At 37.7% G+C, this 23774-nt stretch overlaps 1 protein-coding gene across 1 annotated transcript in view; it reads right to left on the bottom strand.

The window, feature by feature from the left end:
- GTF2F2 (general transcription factor IIF subunit 2) overlaps window positions 1-23774 on the bottom strand; it is a 153588-nt gene that overhangs the window by 49711 nt on the left and 80103 nt on the right. The window contains exon 5 of the mRNA XM_032294733.1: window positions 15650-15731. Within this exon, the coding sequence (XP_032150624.1) occupies window positions 15650-15731 (82 nt within the window). The remainder of the gene's footprint in view (window positions 1-15649; window positions 15732-23774) is intronic.

The following is a 23774-nucleotide window of genomic DNA, read 5'->3' on the forward strand; positions in this document are numbered from 1 at the left end:
CCCAACCATCCATCTCTCTGCCTTTCCAGTACTTTCTATCTGAATGACTTTCTTTATCAGCATTGCTGAAGACATACCAGTTAGTACTGGAGTTACCTCTCCTACCATCTTTTTTTTTTTTTTGAGATGGAGTCTTGCTTTGTTGCCCTGGCTGGCTGGAGTGCAGTAGCGACATCTTGGGTCACTGCAACCTTTGCTTCCGGGGTTCAAGCTACTCTCCTTCCTCAGTCTCCAGAGTAGCTGGGATTACAGGAGGGTACCACTATGCCCAGCTAATTTTTGTATTTTTAGTAGAGATTCACTATGTTGTGTATTTTTAGTAGGGATTTCACTATGTTGGCCAGGCTGGTCTCAAACTCCTGCCTCAAGTGATCCGTCTGCCTCAGTCTTCCAAAGTGCTGGGGATTACAGGTGTGAGCCACCGTGCCAGGCCTTTCCTACCATACTTAAGTACCCTACCTACACATAGGTTGCCATTATTAAACTTTGTACTCTAATTTCTTACATACTTATTCTACTTTCCTTGTTAAACTGAAGGTATGAGGGCAGGGGGATAGGAGAAAAGAGAAGGGTGCAACCTGTATCTCTTAGCCCTAAGTGTTCTGAATATTTCTCAAATGAAATGTAAGAGACGACGAAATGCATTCCCTACATCACTACATTTGTTCTTCTGACCAGGTTTCCTTTCTGTCGACAACACTCTAACACCTGGCCTTTACCCTCTTTCCTATCCCATCATTTTTCTTCACACTGGATTCTAAACAACTTCTCCAATTTCTATTAAATATTAATACTTATTTATACTATCTTTTCATGAGCCTCCTTCTATCCCCAACAAAAGCCTCTAATTTCAAACCAATATCACATCTCTACCACCTCCCCAAAGCCTAAAGAGATAAGTATAATCACAGAGCGTAGGAAGAGCTGCCATGGAGAGATGAGTGAAGCACACGGGAAGAGGGGGCAGCGCCTGGAGGAGGATGGGGAGGCTTTTCCGGAGGTGATGGCCTTGCTAGGAATTTGCTGTACAAAGAAGGCGGTAATGGGAGGTGGGGGGGTGGAATAAGGGGCAGAAAAAAAGGTAGTACATTTCAGGAAGGGTATGGAATCCACAGAACCTCAGGAAGAGAGAGAGAAAAAAAAAAAACAGAGAGCAAGGGCCAGAGAGGAACAGAAAGAAAGAAAGAGCCAGGTGCGGTGGCTCACACCTGTAATCCCAGCACTTTGGGAGGCCAAAGCAGGCAAATCACCTGAGATCAGGAGTTTGAGACCAGCGTGGCCAACGTGGTGCAACCTGTCTCTACTAAAAACTACAAAAATTAGCCGGGCGTGGTGGCAGGCACCTGTAAACCCAGCTACTCAGGAGGCTGAGGCAGGAGAATTGCTTAAACCCGGGGGGTAGAGGCTGCAGTGAGCTGAGATCATGTTGTACTCCAGCCTGGCAACAGAGCAAAACTCCGTGAAAGAAAGAAAGGAAAAGAAAAAGAGAGAGAGAGAAAAAGGAAAGAAAAGAAAAAAGAAAGAAAGGGAGAGAGACGAGGAAGAAGAGAGGAAAGAGAGGAGGAATGGGTAGAAATAAGCTTGTAATGCTCAGTGAGTTGGCAAAAAATAAAAAAATTTAAAAAAAGAAATAAGATTGTAAGTAAGCTGAAGAAGCTTACGTATGCCAAGATAAACTATTAGGAGTCAGTTGTTAAAATGGGAGAGCTACAGTAAAGGCTTCATTTAAAAATGAGGATTAACTCTGGCAGCAATAAGGAAAATGAGGCGGGATAAGCAGATACTGGTGTTTAAAGAGAACAATACCCAAGGGATGAGGAGAAGCTGCTCAGTGCCCGTGGGTTAAAGAGAAGAATGGTGTGGGTAAGCATGCTAAGTGGACAAATGCCACTGATCTCAAGAGGTTTCTGGGGGCCTAATAGAAATCTGATCCCATGTCAGGTACTGCTCGAGATATCAAAAGGAAAAAGCTACTGCCTACTCGAGGGGTGGGCAAGACAGACTAGTATCCAAATGTAAGAGCTGGAATGTCAAAGGATTCTTCATTGGTAATTCCTAGAATTTGTCACCTTGTTTTCTAGCCTTCAGTCCCCCTTCTATGCATGGCAAACTCATCCCTTGCGCCATCATCCCCCCAGAAAAATTTTCCCTTACTCCCTGGGCATTTGTGCCATTTCCCCACGCACTTTACTCATCTCTCTACTGCAGAGGACTCAAGAGAGTCTGTCACCTGTCAGGGACTACGTCAGGGACTAAGGATCTATATTCCTTTTAAAATACATTAGCGAAAACTTTAAAAGAAATCTTCAATGAAAGCAAATAAAGGCAAGACTATCAGAGAGAAACCTAACTCAAGCAAAAGTTTTGCAATATTTGTTTTTTAAAAAAGTTTTATTGAGGTATAAGTGACACATAATAAGCTGTAAAGTATACAATTTGATGTTTTCACATCATTTGCTATTTGTTTTAGAAAAATTGTCCAGTCTTACTTATAGCCTAGGTTCTTCAATGCTGAATTTTGTTTTCCCTGTGGATGGATAAATTGAAGCAGAATATATATTTAAGTTACTATCTCTCTCTGATCAATAACCTGGAAATTTTATCTTACATTTTTAATTGAATATGAAAATATATATTTATATAAAACTCAACAATATGCTCTTCTAAATTTCATATGCTAATAAATACCTTTAAAATGTCAGCATATATTTGCAGGCAATATAATTATATACCTTAAAAAAAGAGAAAAAATTGAAAAATGAAATAATATAAATACACAAAAATAATTTTCCTATATTCCAGCTATATAATATTTTTTATTTTTGAGACAAAGTCTCACTCTGTTGCCCAGGCTGGAGTGTAGTGGCATGATCACGGCTCACTGCAGTCTTGACCTTCCAGGTTCCAGCGATCTCTCACCTCAGCCTCCTGTCTGCCACCAGTAGCTGGGATTATAGGTATGCACCACCATGACCAGCTTATTTTTAAATTTTTTGTAGAGACAGGGTCTCACCATGTTGCCCAGGCTTATATTTTTTAAAGAAACAGATTTACAATAGCAACAAAACTATAAATACACAACTCTTGTCAAAAAAAGGTTCAGCTCTCTTAGAAGAAAACTATACACTGTAACTGAAAGATACAAAATAAGGTGTGAATAGACAGCTATGTTTTTGAACGGGAAGATTAAATATTCTAAGAAGTGAATTCTTCCCAACTAATTATAGAGTTAGAACAAAAAATTTTTACTGGAGATTTTTGAACCTGGGAAAAAACTGTTTTAAAATTTGGACATGGAAGACCAAACAGGTAAGAAGAATTAAGAAAAACGTTTAAATAGATCAATAATGGGGACTATAATATTCTAGGCATTAAAATATATTAAGCCACAATAATCAAAATAGTATGCTTCTGATATAAGATTAGAATTATATTATGGAAAAGACTGCTTAGAAACAGATCCTATGATGTATAAGAATGAGACTTTTAAAGTACAATCTCAAACCTCCCAAATCTCCAAAGACAAAGATTATTCAAATAAAATGCTTACAAGAGGAAAGCATTTTATGCTTTTCCTCTAAGATATGCTAATGTGGAAAGTTACCAAAAGGAAAGGAAAGTTAAGAGATAGCTATACAAATTAACAACCAATAGTATAAGTTTAGAGCTATAGTTACAGCCTGTTAATATAGCTTCAAATTTCCTTTTGGTTAGGTAATACAGCCACTTGGTACTGAATTCACATGGGACAAAAGGATACATGATTATAAGTAAGTCTCCCCTACCCACCCAGACCTTTTCTTTGGGGGCAACCACTGACCCAAATTCTGGTGCATACTTCAAGATATATTCTATGACACTTCTTTTCTTTTTTCCTGATATAATCACCATTTATTTTACTATCAGAGCCCATAAAAGGAAGAAAACATGCATTTTTCCTAATTGCAACAGAATCTGCCAATTCCTTCATACTTGTTGAGTTAATTACAATAAGATTGGTTATAATGCTGATGAAGAAATTCAAATTGAACTTCCTGTAACAAACAATGAGGAAATAAAACTTCTCAAAACAAGTAAAACAGGCACCACTATCTCAATATTAAGAGTTATATGACAATAAACCATTGTAGCAAAACATCAAGATATAGCTGGGAAACTTCTTAAATGCATTTGGAGATATGGTCTATGACATTTCATTTTTAAAGAAGTACTTGGGTGGAAATATTTTGTTTTGCTCTGCTCTCTAATCACAGTTGTCTTTGGGAGACAGCTTGTCATAGGTCAATGCTATTCTTTTTTTTTTTTTTTTTTTTTTTTGAGACAGAGTTTCACTACTGTTGTACAGGTTGGAGTACACTGGCGCTATCTGGGCTCACTGCAACCTCCATTTCCCGGGCTCAAGTGATTCTCCTGCCTCAGCCTCTGAGTAGCTAGGACTACAGGCACATGCCACCATACCTGGCCAACAGGCCAACATTATTCTTCAAGATTAATTATTGGTAGGGTATTGAAGAAATAAGAAACGATATTTAAAGTCAACCAAAGTATTTAGTCATTTTATCTCAACATGAGGGTCATAAGAAAAAACATTAGGTGACTGATTTCCAAAACAGACTTTTGAGATAGTTTAAATTACAGATGAAATAGCAATCAGGTTGAATATAACATTTTATTGTTCTTGTCCACATATTATCTGAAAGCTGTACCTCCTTATTAAGAATTCTTTATCTGCCAGACTATAGAATATATTTTTCAAAATATGTTCTAAGGACCACCTACATCAGAATTGTCAGGCTATTAGCAATGCATAGTTCTAGTTCCAACTCAGACCTATTGAGTCAAAACCTCTGGGGGCCAGGCCATGGAATCTGCAGTATAGTGAAGGCCTCAGCTGATTTGTACACACAATCATGAAAGTCTGAGAACTGGGTACTATGTTAGCCCCATAAATACAGAAATCCTGTCTTTCTTATTCACTGCAGGGATAGTGCTTATTAGCACAATGCTGACAAAGAAGGTATCCCACAAAATATGTTGGAGCCTTAATGAACGTACATTGGGACTGACTGCAGAATATCTTGATATGTTGTCAACACTGAACTGATTTTGAAACTGCATGCTTCATCCTCATAGAAATTTGAATAAAAATCAGAAAAACAAGCTTTGGCAATTAACAGCTTAATAGAGTTCATTTACTTTCGTAGCAAAACCCTTGGAAAGATGTCAGGAAATTTAATTAGCAATACTTTATTATATATCTGAGTTTCAGATAGATGGTACAAGTATATCACGTTAACAACAAAGACTAAGTGATCCAAAGGAAGTGCTCCAACTAAAATGAGATATCCTACATATTTTCTATTTTGTGATTTATTAAATACAATGACATCTGCCCTAACTAGAATCAGAAAAGAAGAAGGAAACAAAGGGTATCTCAGCAACTAAAACAGATGTCACAAGGCTAAACATGACAGCTCTGGGCGATTGACTCAGGCAAGCCCACCAGACCTTTTCTTAGTCTATTCAGTCTTCTTTTACACACAATATTCATACTAATGGAATTTTTAAACTAGATTCTTTGCTCACAGGAAATTAAAAACACTAAATCAGAAGGAAGAGAGCAGCCACAACAGACAGTAACACAATCAACATGACAAAATCATAGCTGATAAGAGTGAACTGAAGAACTACACAGAACCCTAAAAGAACTTGCAAAGCTTAATATTCTGGGGCCATCTCTTATACGGGGTAAATAATCATACTATTCTTGACGGTGAGTGAAGGTATCGGCCACATAATCAAATAATGGGTATTCATATGAAAAACCAAGTTACAGAGAAGGCTAAATTATGTTCTCAACAAACTCTGTTTATAAAGTATGGATATAGTTTAATATGTAATATAGTTTAGAAAGATTTTAATTCATTAAAGTGAATTAAAATTTCTAAGTTATAAACTTTTAAAGGAGTTTAATAACTATTTTGAAAACTCAACTACTAGAAAGAACTTGTTCCTCTAGAGTTTCAGGAAGGAAAAATGGCATTAATGTACCAAAACAACAGAGATAATTTTCAAGACAAAACGTTCTTTAAAATTTTCAGTTACTTTGTTTACACACTTAGCAACAGTTCTTAGAAGGACTATATAGCACATTTACCATCATTTATTCACCATTTGGAGCTGACATGGGAGACTACTTCTAGAAAAGTCATGGGTGCTATATTCTATCAGTTATTTTCATCTTGAAGAGTAATTTTTTTTATAAAAAAGAAATATCTAAAGTTTTGTATTTAAAAAATGGGCTATTGAAATGCGTTAACACAAATAGAAATATAAACTGCTAGTAATTTAATGAACTACAATAAAACACCATATGGCATTCAACATAATTATGTAATAAGAGTTGAAAATTCTGTGAACAATAGCATTTGGTCGACACCACACCCACTCCATCCAAAACTGGTGTGCATACCAGGCAGGACTGGTAAACAACAGATTTATAAATTAATTTTAAACATTTCTTGTTCATGTTAGCCTCTTAAGGCATGCATGCATGGGTGCGTGTTAGAGTTTCTCCTATACAACTGCATCATTTTGGATTACAAAAATAAAACTTTTTAAAAAATTGAGACAAGGTCTCCCTCCCTCTGTTGCGTAGGCTAGAGTAGAGTGGCTCCATCTTGGCTCACTGTAACCTCCTGTGCCTCTGGACTCAAGTGATTCGCCCGCCTCAGCCTCTGGGGTACCTGGGACTACAGGCATAGCTGGTACTATAGGCGTGCACCAGCCTCAGTTGATTTTTTAAGGTTTTTATACAGATGAAGTCTCACTACACTGCCCAGGATGTTCTGGAACTCCTGGGCTCAAGCAAATCTCCCTCTTTGGTCTTCCAAAGGCCTGGGATTACAGGCATAAGCCACAGTGCCCAGCCAAAATGAAGTCTTTAAAGCTAAAAGATCTAGCCATAGTTCATGAAGCAGGTTTAGTATTTATCTTTTTGAAACCACACAGGATGTTGCATATCAAATAACAAATTATCTATAGTGAACAACTCAAGGGCAGGAAAAAAGTCTTATTTATCTTTTCATTCCTGAGTGTCTGGTATATAATAGATGTTCAAGGTTTACTGAATGGGTTTACACGCATTTCTGAAGCTTGGGCTGTAAAACCCTTGGTATTACAGTATACAATATTGATTCTGAGGAAAAAAAAAAAAAAAACAACAACTCTGTTCATCCTACAGTATTAACTTTAGTTCTAACAGGTAATGACATCTTTAATTCCTTATCTAAGCTAAGGTACATTTATGTATCATGATATGCCATACCAAAGGCATTCCATTTTAAAGAGAAGGGGGCTTCTTTCATTGAGATTCTAAAATTAACTTGGAATACATTAAATAAAAGTCAATTCAATTTTGTAAGGATTCAACAAATAAAAATCTTAACAAGGGCAGGGCGCTTGTTAAATTTATTTGAGATCTTAACAAATTCCTTTGGGATTTTGTTAACAGAAAAACACTCTGTTAACTTCAGATAAATCTCCAAAAAATGAAAGAGGCTAAAAAGGTTACGATAAACACTCATTCATGCCAGGAATATTTATTGAGCACTATCACGTATGGGGCACTATGCTAGGTGGTGGAGATACAGTCAATACGTCATAATTAACTAATTACGGTAGTCACACAGTGGTCAATAAACCTGCATAATGTCATAGCACGTAATTAGGTGGTGGTGGAAGTGGTGGTGGTGGTAAGAAGACTATATACTATTTCACCTAGCAGTGGTCAGGAAAGGCCCATCTGCAGAGGTTCCATTTAAACTGAGAGAACTGCCTGGTGGGAAGGAGGCTATCAATTGAAGATCTGGTGAATGATTTGTGCTTAGGCAGAAAGAATGGCCCTGAAATGGGACTATTCTTATTCTTTTTGATGGACAAAAGGAGGCAAAATGGCTGCTATCTAATGAATGAGGTGTGCAGTGGAAGAAGAGGTTGAAAAAGCTTCAGGATGAGATCAAAGTTTTGAAGGCCAGATGTTGCAGAATTTGTACATTTTATTTTAACTGCAAAAAGCAGGGAAGTGGTATGACTAGATCTACGCTAATGAGTCTGACTGATCTGTGAGGGATGGTCCATAGGGGGAAGGAAGGAGCCACTACTCAGGAAGTTACTGCAGTAACGGTGGCAGGGCCAGCTTCATGGACAAGGAGCCTATGCAATCATACTGGGCCCCCACTTGGAAGAGCCCTGAGCTTGATCTAATGTACCACTGTCACTGTTATGAATTTTTTAAAAAACTTCAATAGTTTTGGGGTGTACAGTTGGTTTTTGGTTACATGGATAAGTTCTTCAGTGGTTGTTTTGAAATTTTTAATAATGTAAGAACAAGGGGTCCCATATTTTCATTTTGCACTAGGTCCTGCAGATTATATGGTCAGTCCGGAACTTGTATTCTGCAGCAAAAATGGCAGCTTAGAATAGTGTAGTCGGATTCAGGGTGTATTGTGTTGGTACAACTAACAGGACTTGGTCATTGACTAGATGTGTCTTGTCGAGAACGGAGGAATCATGGATAACTCCCAGATTTTTTACATGGGTAACTCGGTAAAAATGGGTAAGACTGGAGGCAGGGAGGATACTGCATTAAAGGTGGGCTAACAACCAAAAATTCAATTTTATGCATGTGAAGTTAAAACATCTAGGAGACATCCAAGTGGAGCTATCAAGGGGAATGGTGTATATTAGTATGAAGCTCAGGGGAGAAGTCTGGAGGGGTCTAGGGATAAAAAATTTTGGATTTTTTTCTCTCTCTCTCTCCATATATATACATACACGCGCGCGCATGCGCGCGCGCGCGCGCGCGCACACACACACACACACACACACACACACACACACTCATTTTAAGTGGATGGCATCACTTACCAAGATAATGTAAGAGATAAAAAGTTCAGGCAAAAAGTAGGAGCCTACAAAGATGACTAAGGTCAGTAACCAGAGGAGGAGAATATACCAAGGACAGAGCCCTGAAGGAGACCCAGGAATCCCCCTTGGAATAAAATACACTCAATCAGTGACTCTTACTAGATCAAGTCTAGCCTGTTCCGTCTGGCACAAAATTCTCTACCATCAGCCCAACCTACTAGGTAATATTATGTATTCCTTTAACTGTCCACCTCTGCTTTACCAGGATGATCTCTACTAAGTTTCCTAAAACACCGCGATTGCTTTATCCCTTCCCTGGTTATGCTGTGCCAGTCTTGTCTGGGAGCCCTCCTTCCACTCTTTAACTAGTCAAAGTCTATTGATACTTACATGGTCGTATAAGTATGGAAAATACTTATATAATGAAGTTTGACTTCTGAAATCTAGTATTTACTGCCTGTGCCAACTTTTCACACAGCATAAAATAATACCCTAAATCATTAGTTACATTAAATTAATATAATCAATTTTCCAAGAAACATAAGCTCTGGTTGCTTTACACTGCTTAGTATACACTAGATGCTCAGTAAATATCTGTTAAACAAATAAGTAATAAATGGCACTCTGAAGCTACAAAACACAGGGAAGTAACAAAAGCAGATAAATCAACGTGGCATGCAATAGCTTAAAAAAGAATGACTCATTGTGATCAAACCCTGGGCATCCTGCAGGACACAAATGCATAAAGCCAAATCACATAGTTTTCATTCCTCCCTTTATTCAACAAGTATTTATCACACACCTACTAGGTGCCAGGCTCTTCTATTCATCAGACACACACCCATAAATGAATCAGATAAAAAAGGTCTTGCCCTCATTGAGCCGCATTCTACTGGGAATGCCATTCATTGGCATATTTTGTTTTATATAACCTTACTCAGCCCATATATGTCACTCTTTCCCGTTTTATGACATGTCCTCTTTTTCAGCTTGAAAAGTTTGTGCATGAATATTATTAATTTCTTCCTTTGGAATTTCCTCAAATATATAACACATTAAAAAAGGTTTTAGACATTTTGAGGTTTTCAAGTCATAAAAATCAAAGTGTGCAATACATGACGATTGAAATATCTGGGGTACATTATGGATTAGTGGATTTTCAGAATGGCACAACTACTAGTTCATCAAAACTACCCACAGCATTAGAGATTTCACATAAACTTCAGAAAAGTAAAATAAACTTCACAGACTCATAAAATAATTTAATGTCCTACCTCTCCTGCAGAAATATGGAGCTTTGAAATTTAATTCAATCATGCTATCAAAGTTCATTTTTTAAATTATAAAATAAGAAATTAGATAAAAATTCCAAACTAAAACAATGAGACAGTTTTATATCTTATATGAATCTTAATGTAACAGAACGATGGTGCGAACAATGTTGGTTTTAGTTGTGGGGCTTTGAAGGTCATTCAATAAGAGGGAGGAGAGAGGGAGTACCAGCTCTCTTCTCTTTTCCTATGAATAACCCAGGCAACCTTTGGCAACCTTTTGCAACTGAAAGCTGAAAGAGGCAGCTTGTCATCTGATTCCCTCGGAATCAATTAAATGTGGGTTCAAATTCCAGCTTTGCCATTTACAAATCATGACCTTGGGCAAATCACAAGTTTTCTGTGATTTGATTTTCTTTTTTGTGAGAATGGAAATGAGATTTATTTATTTTTTTGGAAGAATAGTCATGGCTGGCTGCGGTGGCTCACGCCTGTAATCCCAGCAATTTGGGAGACTGAGGTGGATAGGTCAGGAGTTCAAGACCAGCCTAGTTAGTATGGTGAAACCCCGTCTCTACTAAAAGTACAAAAATTAGCCAGGCGTGGTGGCACACGCCTGTAGTCCCAGCTACTCAGGAGGCCGAAGCAGAACTTCTAATTCATATAATATGAAGCCATATAAAAGTGAGGAACCCACTATGTAGGCTGAACCATTCTGCCTGTAACTAATTTATTTAAACCGACATCTTCTCTTTCTCTACTTATAAACTCAAAGATTCCTTAAATAATTCAAGTCTTTTTACAATGCATCCCATGGCAATTGTACTAGAGTCTCAAGCAAGACAGATAGCATGTAACAAACTTAGGAGTCAGGTGTTTCTGTACTGTCAGTGATAAGCTACTAAGAATATTTAAATCATGATCATCCCAAAGCCTAAATTGGTTCTTCCTAATAGTAAGCTAAAGACTTGATTAACAGTATTTAATAATCCCAGACCTTTCAGCACCCCACCAATTTCCTAAATGAGACCCTTTTTCTTGAAAAGAACATGTGGTATCTTTCCTGCATCTTCAAATATTTCAGAAAAATCAAAGACCAAGAGTTGAAAATTCTAGTGCCTGCAAGGACAGGCAAGTTTATAAAAAAAAAATTTTTTTTTAATTTCTTTTTTTTCCTAATATGGGTTGTCCTCAATTACTGCATTATTTAAAAATTTTTAAGTAAACTGATAAGAAAATAGGACACACTGGCCTGCCGCAAACTGTAGGGTGCAGCCCCTTCTTAGATTGGCCGGTTTTGTAGTGCACAATGATGTTGTGTTAAAGGGGCACATTCACATCAGTGACAGCAATTATAGTGTTAATTTTCTGGCAGATGGCAGCAATTTCTTGTTTAACAAAATCTGTAAATTACCACAATTTTCTGACAGACAAAAATAAAACACTTGAGAAAGGAGCACCTTTTTCTAATATGTACAAAGGTGCCATATGGACTAGTCAGTGACTGTCCTGGTCCTGCCTAAGGGAATTTGGCCACTTTTGTAGGTCACCTTCAGCACTCATTTTAAATCCTCAGAACAGATCTCCAACAAATGCAGCTAGGTCAGATCTGCCCATTTGGCCCACGAAGCAGATATGGTTGTCCTGGTGACAAATCCTCCAGCAAACTAAAACGATTCCTTAAATTTGTGTTTGGGGCCAATCTATAAATGGTTTAATTTCAGTAAGTTTCTTTCCCATGGGGGGAAAATATCTGCCTACTCAAATTCCTTGAACAGGTAATCCAATGCCTTTTATTTCACACTTAGTAATAAAAGATTTAAAACCAAATACCCAGTTTGACTTCTGCCCATTCATTCTTAAAATGTATTCAGAACGGACAGGCTAGAAAAGATGAGAACAAGATAAAAAGTAGATGCCTAAAGACAGACATTGCTAAAGGGAAAAAGTGAAAAAAGAAGATGCCTGGATAATAAAGACAAACTTTCCATACTTCACAATTTTGCCTCAGGTTAGCCCTATTGATTTTCAACTGTGAGTGAACAAAGAGAAACTGTGTGCTGAGGTATTTTTATCCTGCAAAGCTGTAAGGCTTTGTAGAAACACCACCACATGCCAATACTGCTTCTAAGGATTTATAATTTGAATTTTAAACACAGCTAAAAAAGAGTATCAATTCTGGAGATTCATTACCAAGGTATAACTATAAATCCTTAACTTTAAAATGCTAATCTTTGGTTACTCTACTAGTGTTAACTGAACATAAAGCTGTTAGAATGAAGATGAGCAAGATACAGTCCCTGACCTCAAGGAGCTCACAATCTAGCAGAGACATAAACAAAAGTAATAAAAGTAAAATAAAAAGCAAACTGTGATTAATGGTTTATTAAAAAAAAGTGTAGCAGGAATTTGGAGGACATGGTACTTATTCTATGTGGAATAAACTGTCAGGGAGATTTCCCATTTTAGTTGAATTTTAAAGCAACCAAGAGCACTGCGGACATTTAGGACATGGAAGCACTTGATGCACTTGGGGGAGAGTAAGAATGGCTGGCTTTGATCTGGTGCACACTTGAGTTAGAGTGGCAGCCGAAAAAGATGAGGTCAGACTCCCTCAAGGGACTTCCTGTTCTAATGTCTTAAAAGCAAAAACAAACTTTGGTCTGGCACGGTGGTTCATGCCTGTAATCCCAGCACTTGGGGAGGCTGAGGAAGGTGGATCACTTGACCAGCCTGGACAACTTGGAGCAAACCCGTCTCCACTAAAAATACAAAAAGATTACCAGGCGTGGTGGCACATGCTTATAATCCCAGGTGCTCCATAGTCTGAGGCAGGAGAATAGCTTGAAGCCAGGGGCACGGAGGTCGCAGTGAGCTGAGATAATGCCACCACACTCCAGTTTGGGCAACAGAGCAAGACACCTCTCAAACACACACACACACACACACACACATCCCTTTGATTAAAAAAGACCTTTGATTAAAAAAGCCCCACATATTAAAAATCACACATTTGGGTATGTTTAGAGAGTCACTAATCAAGGAACAAGAGCGCAGGCAGAAGAGATGGGGAATTCCAAAGAAAACGAGAGATGTTCAGGGTAAGACAACACTTAGCTACTGAAAAAAATCCTGTGCTTCCCCTTTCTTAAAGTGAAAATATCAGAGAGTTCACAAGAAAGATATATATATATATATATACACACACACACACACATATATATGTATAAATAAAACCTTTGAGTTTTTAAAATTATTCGATTGGTTTTTTTTTCTCTTTAGACAGGGTCTCGCTCTGTTGCCCAGGCAGAAGTGCAGTGGTGCAAGCTCAGCTCACCACAGCCTTGACCTCCAGACTCAAGCCATCCTCCCACTTCAGCATGTATCACCATACTTGGCTAATTGTTGTTGTTGTTGTTGTTGTTGTTGTTGTTGTTGTAGGGATGGGGTTTGTCTATGTTGCCCAGGCTGGTCTCAAGCTCCTGGGCTCAAGCCTCGGCCTCCCATACACGGCTTAACAATGGAGATACATTTTGAGAAATGCATTGTTAGGCAATTTCATTGTTGTGCAAATATAGAGTGCACTTACACAAACCTTGATGGTATACACATTACTGTAATGAATACTGTAGGCAACTATAACACAATTTTAAGTATTTGTGTATCTAAACACAGAAAAGGAACAGAAAAAATACAGTATTATAATCTTATGAGACCACAAGACATCCTTATATAGTGCATGACTATGTAACAGCTGATTTTTCAGCACATTTGAAAGGCTAAACAATTTTCACTTTTTTTGGTAGGAAAATAGCAGCTGTTTTATAAACACAGCAGGTGACCTGCCTGATCTCATCATCAGAAATCTTTAGAACCCTTTAAAGAAAATTAGGGTCACAGAAAAAGATCTTGATACGCAGCTTGGTAACCAAATTTTGCATTTTTCAATTTCAGCAGTTATTTGAAGAGATAAATTTTCAAAAAGACTTCAAAAATTTATTATATAATAAATTGTATAAACTAAAAACAATAAAAGAAACATCTTCTGCCTGTTTTCCAAAGCCATTTTCTGTTATAAATATTTTTCATTTTGTTTGGCCTTCTTTTATTTGCCCCAAGGAGGCATTTAAATTAGAGAAATTATTTGACAAGACAGCAAGTCTATGTCATTCTCAGGAGATAGAGTCTAATCTAATTGACAAAAGAGGGAAACTTTTTTTTTTTTTTTTTTTGAGACAGAGAAGAGGGAAACTTTTAAAGATGCTGCAAAATGTACAGATGATCCAGCTCAACTGGCCCCTTTTCTAGATGAGAATGCTGATATCCAGGAGGCCACTACCACTGCTTCAGCAGTGTCTTCTCCACTACCGATTCAGTGTACCTCAATCTGCTACAGTGGAATCTGTGGTAGAGATTTTTGTCTGCTTTGTTTACGGCTATTTCTCTCACTCCTAAAAAAGCACCTGGCGGATAGTAAGAACTGAATGAATAAATGAAAAAAGTATAATCCTAAATCACATGGGGCTAAATCACATTAAAAATAAACTATGAAACAGGTATAATATATTTCTTCAGGGTTTAAAAAATTGCTGAACTCTGAATGTCATAAAATTTGGAGTATCAAGAATTTGTAATCAGTAACTTCAAATACTAATTACAAAATATTAACCACATAAAAAATGTAGGGGGCAGGGGCAGATTCTGAAACAAACTCTCTAATAAAGTGTTTATAAAAATTTCTCTATAGATGAAGAGAATAGGATGATATTCTGGCAACTACACTTGCTTTACACAGCATAATTTTTTTTTTTTTTGGAGACAAGTTCTCATTGGGTCACCCAGGCTGGAGTGCAGTGGCATGATTTCAGCTCACTGGAGCCTTGACTTCCCAGGCCCAAGCAATCCTCACATCTCAGCCACACCCAGCTAATTTTTCTCTTTTTGTAGAGATAGGGTATCGCCAGGTTGCCCAGGTTGTTCTTGAACTCCTAGGCTTGAACAATTCGTCTATCTCAGCCTCTCAAAATGCTGGGATTATGGGCATGTGCCACCATGCCTGGCCCAGTTGCAGTATTTTGGATACATATTTATTATAGAAAAATGACATCCAGGATCATTTTACATGATCTGTTTACAAAATAGTACAAAGATCTTATTACATGTCTTTAAATAATCAAAATTTATAAAGACAACTAGAAAACGTAGTTTAAAAACTTTGATTCCAGGATATATGAACAAAGGAGCTTAAAATACCTTAAATAAACAGCCCAGATACTGAAAGTTCTTTAGTGCCAAAGAAACCCTTACTTGCTTTTAAAACCAAACAGCTTTTGAAGCAAACACTCAACAATAACCACAGTTTTCATGCAGTCAACCAGGCGATACAACACATGTATCTCAATCCCCAAAGAGAAATATCACGTATCATCTTGGAGTTACAAAACACCAACCTTTTCAATCGCATGTAGTTTTCACTGGCGGCTGGTCGGCATTCAGCTCTTTGTACTACTATTCCTTCCAAAGACAGCTTATCTTGAATGGGAAGAAAAAAAAAAGTATTCAGAGATAGCACATCATTTTCAAGACTATATTGACACCCTAAACACAGTAATATGACAATTAAATATAGTTAATAACAAAAATCAAGAAAAAAAGAGTTAAGTTTTAGGAATCTCACTGGTCAAAATAGAGAGAAACCTTATTCTTGGCCTAGTAACAAACTGGGTTCCTCTCAGGTTTGTTTATTAGGCTGCTGCAGCCCTTTGCCAGTAACAGCTTTAACACATTTACCTCCTTCTAAATAAGCTGGCTTAAATGGGCATAAAATCAAATTAAAGAGTATAAAGGCTATCGTCTTTGACAAAGAAGTAACTTCTGAAAACACAGCTAGTCTAAACCACTAAATCAAAGACCATTTGTATGTGTAAATAAAATTCTCAAATACCTTGTGACCAGAACAGCCAGCCCAGAAAACACTGTGACACTGGGCAGGTCCACTGTCTGGGTTATACTGTATACCAGTTGAGCCTGCCAGTTGCTCTGACTTCTGTTTTCCTACAGAATTATAAATCTGGGCATTTCGAAACAGAATCTTTAACTGCTTTATTTGTCCAAACAGAAATGCAATTTCTCCTATCTTTAGTAATTCTGATAGTGACCCTGACATAAAACCTAGGACAATCAGAAGAAGGAAACAAAGGCTATCATCTATTGTGTGCCTATTAGCCACCAAGCATTGTGGTGTGGTCACTTGACGGATCTTACCTTATTGTTTAATACTCATATAAATGACTCATAATGGTATCAACTTTATTATACCCTGGAAATATATGACTGTGGTTAGAAACAGTTAAGATTCAGTCATATTCCCACAAGAATTCACCTAGGTTTTAAGAAGAGACTCAGGAAATTCCCTGGCTCATCAGTAGTATATTTATGATTCATCTTTTCAGAGAGAATTACTTCATTCATTCCACTAACATTAGCAAAATGTCTGCTATGCAAAAGGCCCCATCTAGGCATTGTGGAATCAAGATGATTAAGGCACAGTACTGTTTTCAAGAAGCAAATAGTTCACTGGGGGAGACAGACAAACTGATCAAAATGTAGAATGTATACAGAACCATGTCTACATGATTTATACTAAAACATCTTTTTCTAGTAATCTTTTTGGATGTCTCCAAAATCTAGGGGACTCTGTACGTACTAATTACAAATGCACTGTATATAATCAATGTCCCTGGGGTCCGTTAATGCAACATTCGCAACAAATCTCAAGTAGATGCAGAAAATGCGATGATGAGAAGCATGACTACCTTACACCAAGGTAAGAAGAAATTTTATTTCTTAAGTAACCTGAGATCTCTGTTTACTGCCTTTCTCCCCTTCTCTTCTTAAATAAATTTTTAAAAGGCGAATTTACTCCTGATGCAGCCCCCAGGCATGATTTGCCTGCTCTCTTTTTACAGCCTCATAGAAACACATTTTCATATTCTTTCCACTAAACCACACTTCTTGTCTTCTTCAAAACACTGCTTAAGATTTCAAAGGAAAGGTATTAAATTTTATTTTCAAAGTATTTAAAAGCACCCACTTGCACATTACTGCTGTTAATTATTTATCCTATTCATTAATACAGAAACCTTTACTTAAAACTAGTTTGTTGGCCCAGTTTAAAAGACCATAAATACTTGAAAAATTATTTTTTATTTTCATACACTTATTCAATATTTACTGAGTGCCTACTATATAAAAGATAATGCAACAGTACATCAGAAACAACAAATGAAACACAGTTGCTACCCTCAAGGAGCACAGACTTTCTCAAACCTTCTGTGGCATGTATTAGTTAAAAAGTATAGATCTGAATAGCTTGATTTAGCCATTCCACATATACACATATATCAAAACATCATATTATGTACAATAAATATGCACAAATTTTACTTATTAAAAAATAAATTTTTTAAAAAACCTAAATTTAAATGTTTTTAAAACGAAAAAAGTATAGACGACCCCAGAAGAACTGTTTATACATTTTAACTGCCAATATCTACCATATTAGAAACTAAAACTAAGAAATTTCTAGAGAATGAGAGTGAAAAAAATGAAAAAGCCATTAGCATAATTATAAAAATGGTCTTGACATAATTGATCCCTTGAAAGGATCTCGGGGACCCCTCTGCACAGCAGTTCCCAGACCACATTTGAGAGTGCTGGTCTCACAGGATGGTAAGACAGGCATATAAATCATTTTACTGTATCAGAAGCAGTTTTGATACACTTCTACTTAACTCACTTCTAGATTAACAAAGGCTCTCAAGTCCCTGTCTGCTATTTAATATAGCCACAGATGCCCACAGCTCACCATACACTAGTGGGTAATAGGTTAATCTCTAGCACTCCCACACACTTCTGCTCAAACTATGCTAGAACTTGTTTATATTAGTTTTAATAATTATGTAACTTGATTATATATTACATAAGCCAATTACGAGTATGGGAGGGAGTTTGGGGGGTGTTTCTATAAAGACTATGTAGAATGCTTTGGTAAGATGATATAAAGTAAGCTGTAACACAATACTGTCAAATTAGGTATAGGTGAGACAACCAGAGACTGGAAGGGAAGCAAAGAAGTCTAGAAAGAGTCTGTATTTAGATAGTTTCACAGTGTCTAAGTTCTTGCTCCTTTTCAAAGAAACCAAAATGGAAAATCTAAACTAAATGATGGAGCCAGGTGAGGTGATTCACACCTGTAATCTCAGAACTTTGGGAGGCCAAGGACGGCAGATCACTTGAGGTCAGGAGTTTCAGACCAGCCCAGGCAACACAGGGAATCCCTGTCTCTACTAAAAATACAAACAAACAAACAAACCTGGGCATGGTGGTGCATGGCTGCAGTCCTAGCTATTTGGGTGGCTTTGTTTGAAACTGGGAGGTTGAGGTTGCAGTGAGCTGAGATCACACCACTGCATTCCTGCCTGGGCGACAGAGGGAGACTCTGTCTCAAAAAAGAATTTGAAAACTAAACGATGGGTTTAATTTTTGAAAAACAAAGAAAGCAGATGGTCAGTCAGTATCCTATATTCAAAGCAAAGGCCTTGTCCTACATATATGTCAGCAACTAAATGTACATTTATTTTATTTATTTTCTGAGATGAAGTCTCACTCTGTCACCCAGGCTGGAGTGCAGTGGTGCAATCTAGACTCACCAAAACCTCCGCCTCCTGGGTTCAAGCGATTCTCATGCCTCAGCCACCTGAGTAGCCGGGATTACAGGCATACGCCACCATGCCCAGCTAATTTTTGTATTTTTAGTACAGTCGGGGTTTCACCATGGTGGCCAAACAGGTCTCGAACCCTTGACCTCATGTGATCTGCCCACCTCAGCCTTCCAAAGTGTTGAGATTACAGGTATGAGCCACTGCGCCCGGCCAACTAAATGTACATTAATAAAGTTTAAGATAAAATGTTTAAGGCAAGTAGGAACTGCATATTGGTATAATTTTTATGATTTCCCATCTTTTAATTTAACTGACCAATTACTGGTTATTCCACATGAACTGTGAGATTCTTCTGCCAAGTTGAATATGTTAAAGGTTATAAAACAAAGACACACACAGAGTACTGGGATTAAACACAAACACACACACACACTCTCTCTCTCTCTGTCTGTCTCTGAGATTATGTCGAGCTAGGGATCAAGAAGTGGTCTTTTTTTTTTTTTTTTTTTTTCCCCTAAGCCTCTGTTGCCACCCAGGCTGAAGTACAGTGGCATGATCTTGGCTCACTGCAACCTCCACCTCCTGGATTCAAGTGATTCTCCTGCCTCAGCCTCCTGAGCAGTTGGGATTACAGGTACTTGTCACTGCGTCAAGCTAATTTTTGTATTTTTAGTGGAGACAGGGTTTCACCATGTTGGCCAGGCTGGTCTTACACTCTTGACCTCAGGTAATCCACTCGCCTTGGCTTCCCAAAATGCTAGATTTATAGGCAGGAGGGCCCAGCCAAGAAGTTTTGAAGAGAAAGAAATGATTGTGCTGGACCTTGAAAAATGAGGGGGATTCAGACTGGGGTGGGTGGGGATAAGGAAGATGCTGAAGGTGGTGGGAATGGCATTAGCAATGGCTTCTGGTATGTGTCTGTGCTTGCTCATTCCTGTGCTTGAAATGTTCAACTAAGGGGTTTACACCACAAATTGCTAGAAGGAAATTGCCTTGCCAGTACTCTGCAGAGAAGCCACACAAACTCATCCTACCAAAGGCTTTGGAATGGCTCAATTCTTATCTTTGGCCATTTGCTCTTCTTTAAATTCTAGGAAATAGTCTGAGACCCTTTCTAAGTTCTCCTCCACACCCCATTTATTGGCTAGATTTGTTTGTTGACTGGTTTCTGCTACTTGCAACCAAAAGAATCTTACTGAGTATGAACAGACATCTTTGATGACAGTTATTTATGTATATCCCACCACCCAAAATCAGAAAAAAACTTGAGAGAAAATTTTAAAGGTTAAGTATATTAACGCATGTCCTATAAAAAGAACTGAAGGCTTCTCATTATGATTCTGTCACTAAACAGCAGTGTTACTCTGGAGAAGTTATTTTATATCTCTGGGCCTCAGCATCTATAATAATGACATTACTAGAAGGTCTGAGATCTCTTCTAGGTCTCTTTCACTAAATAAAAACACTAGCCTTCCTCTCCAACTGAGGATGTTTTATTATTTCATTAGTGTTCATTTTGTTTGCTCTAGTACTTTCCGAAAGCCATAGATATAATTAAATTTTCTTTGAGTAAAAAGAGAACAACAACAAAATGTTAAGAAGTTGCCAAAGGCTTGAAAATATTTAAACTTGTGCTCTTTGCTGGATTACCCTACCCTATATCTGAACTTGAGATATACTCTACATCAAAGAACTGAGGAGAAATGATACGGGCACTTTTTTTTTTTTTTTTTTTTTTTACAAAGGCATCCCTAGTTTCAACAAGTTAAAGTGAACAGCAACACTGCTTATTAGCAATGGAATGTAAGTAATGAAATCAGGTATGTTAGGAAGTCTTAGGCATCAGGAAGTTAACACGCATTCATTTCCACAAGACCTTCTGGATCCAGTTGAATGTGGAGGCCTTTAAGAGGACTTCCAACTCCTATAAAAACACAGACCAGAGGACTACTGACCAACATTTCAGGCTGATCCTCCAGACTTCAAAGTTACTCTTATAACTCTTAATTATATCATATCCTGTGTCAACACTCTCTGAGAAAAGACTGAAGAAATAATCTTTTCAAGAAGCAGGTACATTTAAAAGGTAAACCATTTTTAATATTCCTAGTAGTCTCCATTTTTCTCATTTAAAATATGTTCCTAGAAGTGTTTTTGTCTGTGGTTCTCAGGTGAGGTCTATTAATAAAAGATACTAGCATCTTAACAAACCAGTTAGGCAAACTTTCTATCCCTGTATCATTAAAAAGCTGGTCTTTATTCAAACTGGGAAGTGATGTTCCAATCTCTATTTGATCTTCAGGAATTCTGCTGTGCATGATGGCTCACACCTGTAATCCTAAACCTTTGGGAGGCTGATACAGGAGGACAGCTTAAGCCTAGCCTGGGCAACAAAGTGAGACCCAGTCTCCACAAAAAAATAAAAAAATTAGCCAGGTGTGAGGCACATGCCTGTGGCCCCCGGCTACACAGGAGGCTAAGGCAGGAGGATCACCTGAGCCCAGGAGGTTGAGGTTGCAGTGAGCTGTGATAATATCACTATACTCCAGCCTGGGTGACAGAGTAAGACCCTGTATCAAGAAATAAAATTTAATTTTATAAAAGTCATAAAATAATTTGCCTAATTTTAATATCAAACAGTCACACTGTTTTGTCTTTCCCTCTATCTCCTCTATCTCCCTGCAAAACTCTTTCCCTCCTCCTTGTCTATTTTACTTTCTTGTTATATGGAGGGAATAGCTCACAGAGCTACTCAAATATTTTATCAACTATAAGATGCTATTGCCGGGCGCAGTGGCTCATGCCTGTAATCCCAGCACTCCGGGAGGCTGAGGCGGGTGGATCACGAGGTCAAGAGATCGAGATCCTGGCCAACATGGTGAAACCCTGTCTCTACTAGAAGCACAAAAAATCAGCCAGGCATGGTGGTGTGTGCCTGTTGTCCCAGCTACTCGGGAGGCTGAGGCAGGAGAATTGCTTGAAACTGGAAAACGGAGGTTGCAGTGAGCCGGGATCGCGCCATTGCACTTCAGCCTGGTGACAGAGCGAGACTCTGTTTCAATCAAAAAACAACAACAACAAAGATGCTATGATTTGTAATATAAACCATTATTTTATGTGCCACCAAGACAAAATACTGTCACTAAACTTTCACAAGCTAATGATGTTAAAATGTACCTCAGTTACAAAAATGGTAAATATGAAAAAAAAATGTGTGATATGATAGAGTTCTCCAACCCTAATTTACAACTCCTCCCTACTCTGTAAGAAATCGCATTTGCTCCCTTGAGCCATCATATCCCGTTCTGTTCAGGTCCTCTTCTCTCTCCTCCACACCATCTCATCCCTGAAGACACCAGAGGATGTTAAGTGCTGAGGAAAGAGAAGGAAAGTGGCAGAGGCTCACCTCTGGCAACAGAGACTCTCTTTATTCACCTACTTCATAACTGTAGTACCTTTGCAAGGGTTTTCAAAATTATCCCCCTCATTTTGAGATTGCAGATAATGGTTATTAGCTTAAAATATCTTTTTCCCAAAGAGAAAGTAAAACTGCATTCTGCCAAATAGCACTATAAAAATGAGTTCTGTACAATATTATCATTTTAATGTTCATTTGATGCCTTATAGAAGTGCTGTGCTCATCTGGTTACAATATAATTTTCCAGTAAATAATAATGCATAGGTCATATTTCAAAAAAAGCTTTGTTTTAAAAAACTTAAGGTATAACTTCTGCTTGCAAAATTATAAAACACAGGTTTCCCTGAAATACTCATTTCCCAAAGTACACTTAAAACATGAATTAATGTGATTTGCAAATTGTCAAGATTACCTCTGTAGTAAAAATCAAAGAAATGTGGAATGGAATTTCACCTGAACCTCTGCGCTAGTCTATTGTTTTTATTTATACTCCTTTTAACACATAGTGCCTTATTTTTTTCTACACTCCTCAAATGAGGCGAAAACATTTGCCAATGTAGACAATTTTCCTGGGCTTCCTTGAAGATACAGTTCAACGCTGTAAAATACTTACAGCTGTATTCTTTGTACTGGAATGACATGTTCACATGACCTTCTGGTCTGAGTTATGTCCTATTAGTCCTAAGAAGGTTCAAGTACTCTGCACAGTTTGTGAGATGCTGTGGTCAATCAGTTATATAAAGTGGCCGCCACAGTACTTTTATTAGTACAATACCAGTCCCAGACAACATTTAAAGCAGATAAATTAAATATTTTGAAACATAACTAAAATTTGGACATTTAAAAAGAATTACATTAACATGAGAAAATCTTGCTTCTTAAAATATGTCAATACATTAGACAGTGTAATTTATTTTTAACACATAAAAGAAGCCAACACAAAATATTCGTAGCTGAATCAAAATGAATGCTGCTTACATTCAACGCTATTGACAGGAAGCTATGAAGAAGCAAGCACGTGTAAAAAAAAAAAAAAAAAACCTCAGCTTGTGAAAGGCAGAGGAAGGTCAAAACACAATAAACCAAAAAGTGTGGAGAAGTCCAAGGCAGAGACATAGTGTCAGGTTTAAATAAAAAATTTGACAGCAGCTTCTCTAGCTTTTACTTTCTTTCTAGGGTAATGCGAACGAAATCCTTTTAAAAGACAAGCATAGACACATGCAGCTGACAACAAGCAAGATTTGATAGAAGGGAAGAATGTGGAGACAGAAGCTCCCTGTTCTTAACAAAAGCAGCTTCTAAGACCTCCCTTTTCCTTGAAGAGTGTTTGAATTTTACAGAGGACTAACCTGTTAAGTCTAGAATTATCACACCTTTTGTATCTTCGAATCAGGAGAGAAACTCTCCTGGCAAGATTCTACTTCCTTCCACGGC

The sequence above is a fragment of the Sapajus apella genome, unplaced genomic scaffold (genome assembly GCF_009761245.1).
Source record: "Sapajus apella isolate SASKATOON/1434 unplaced genomic scaffold, GSC_monkey_1.0 scaffold32, whole genome shotgun sequence".
NCBI lineage: Eukaryota > Metazoa > Chordata > Mammalia > Primates > Cebidae > Sapajus > Sapajus apella.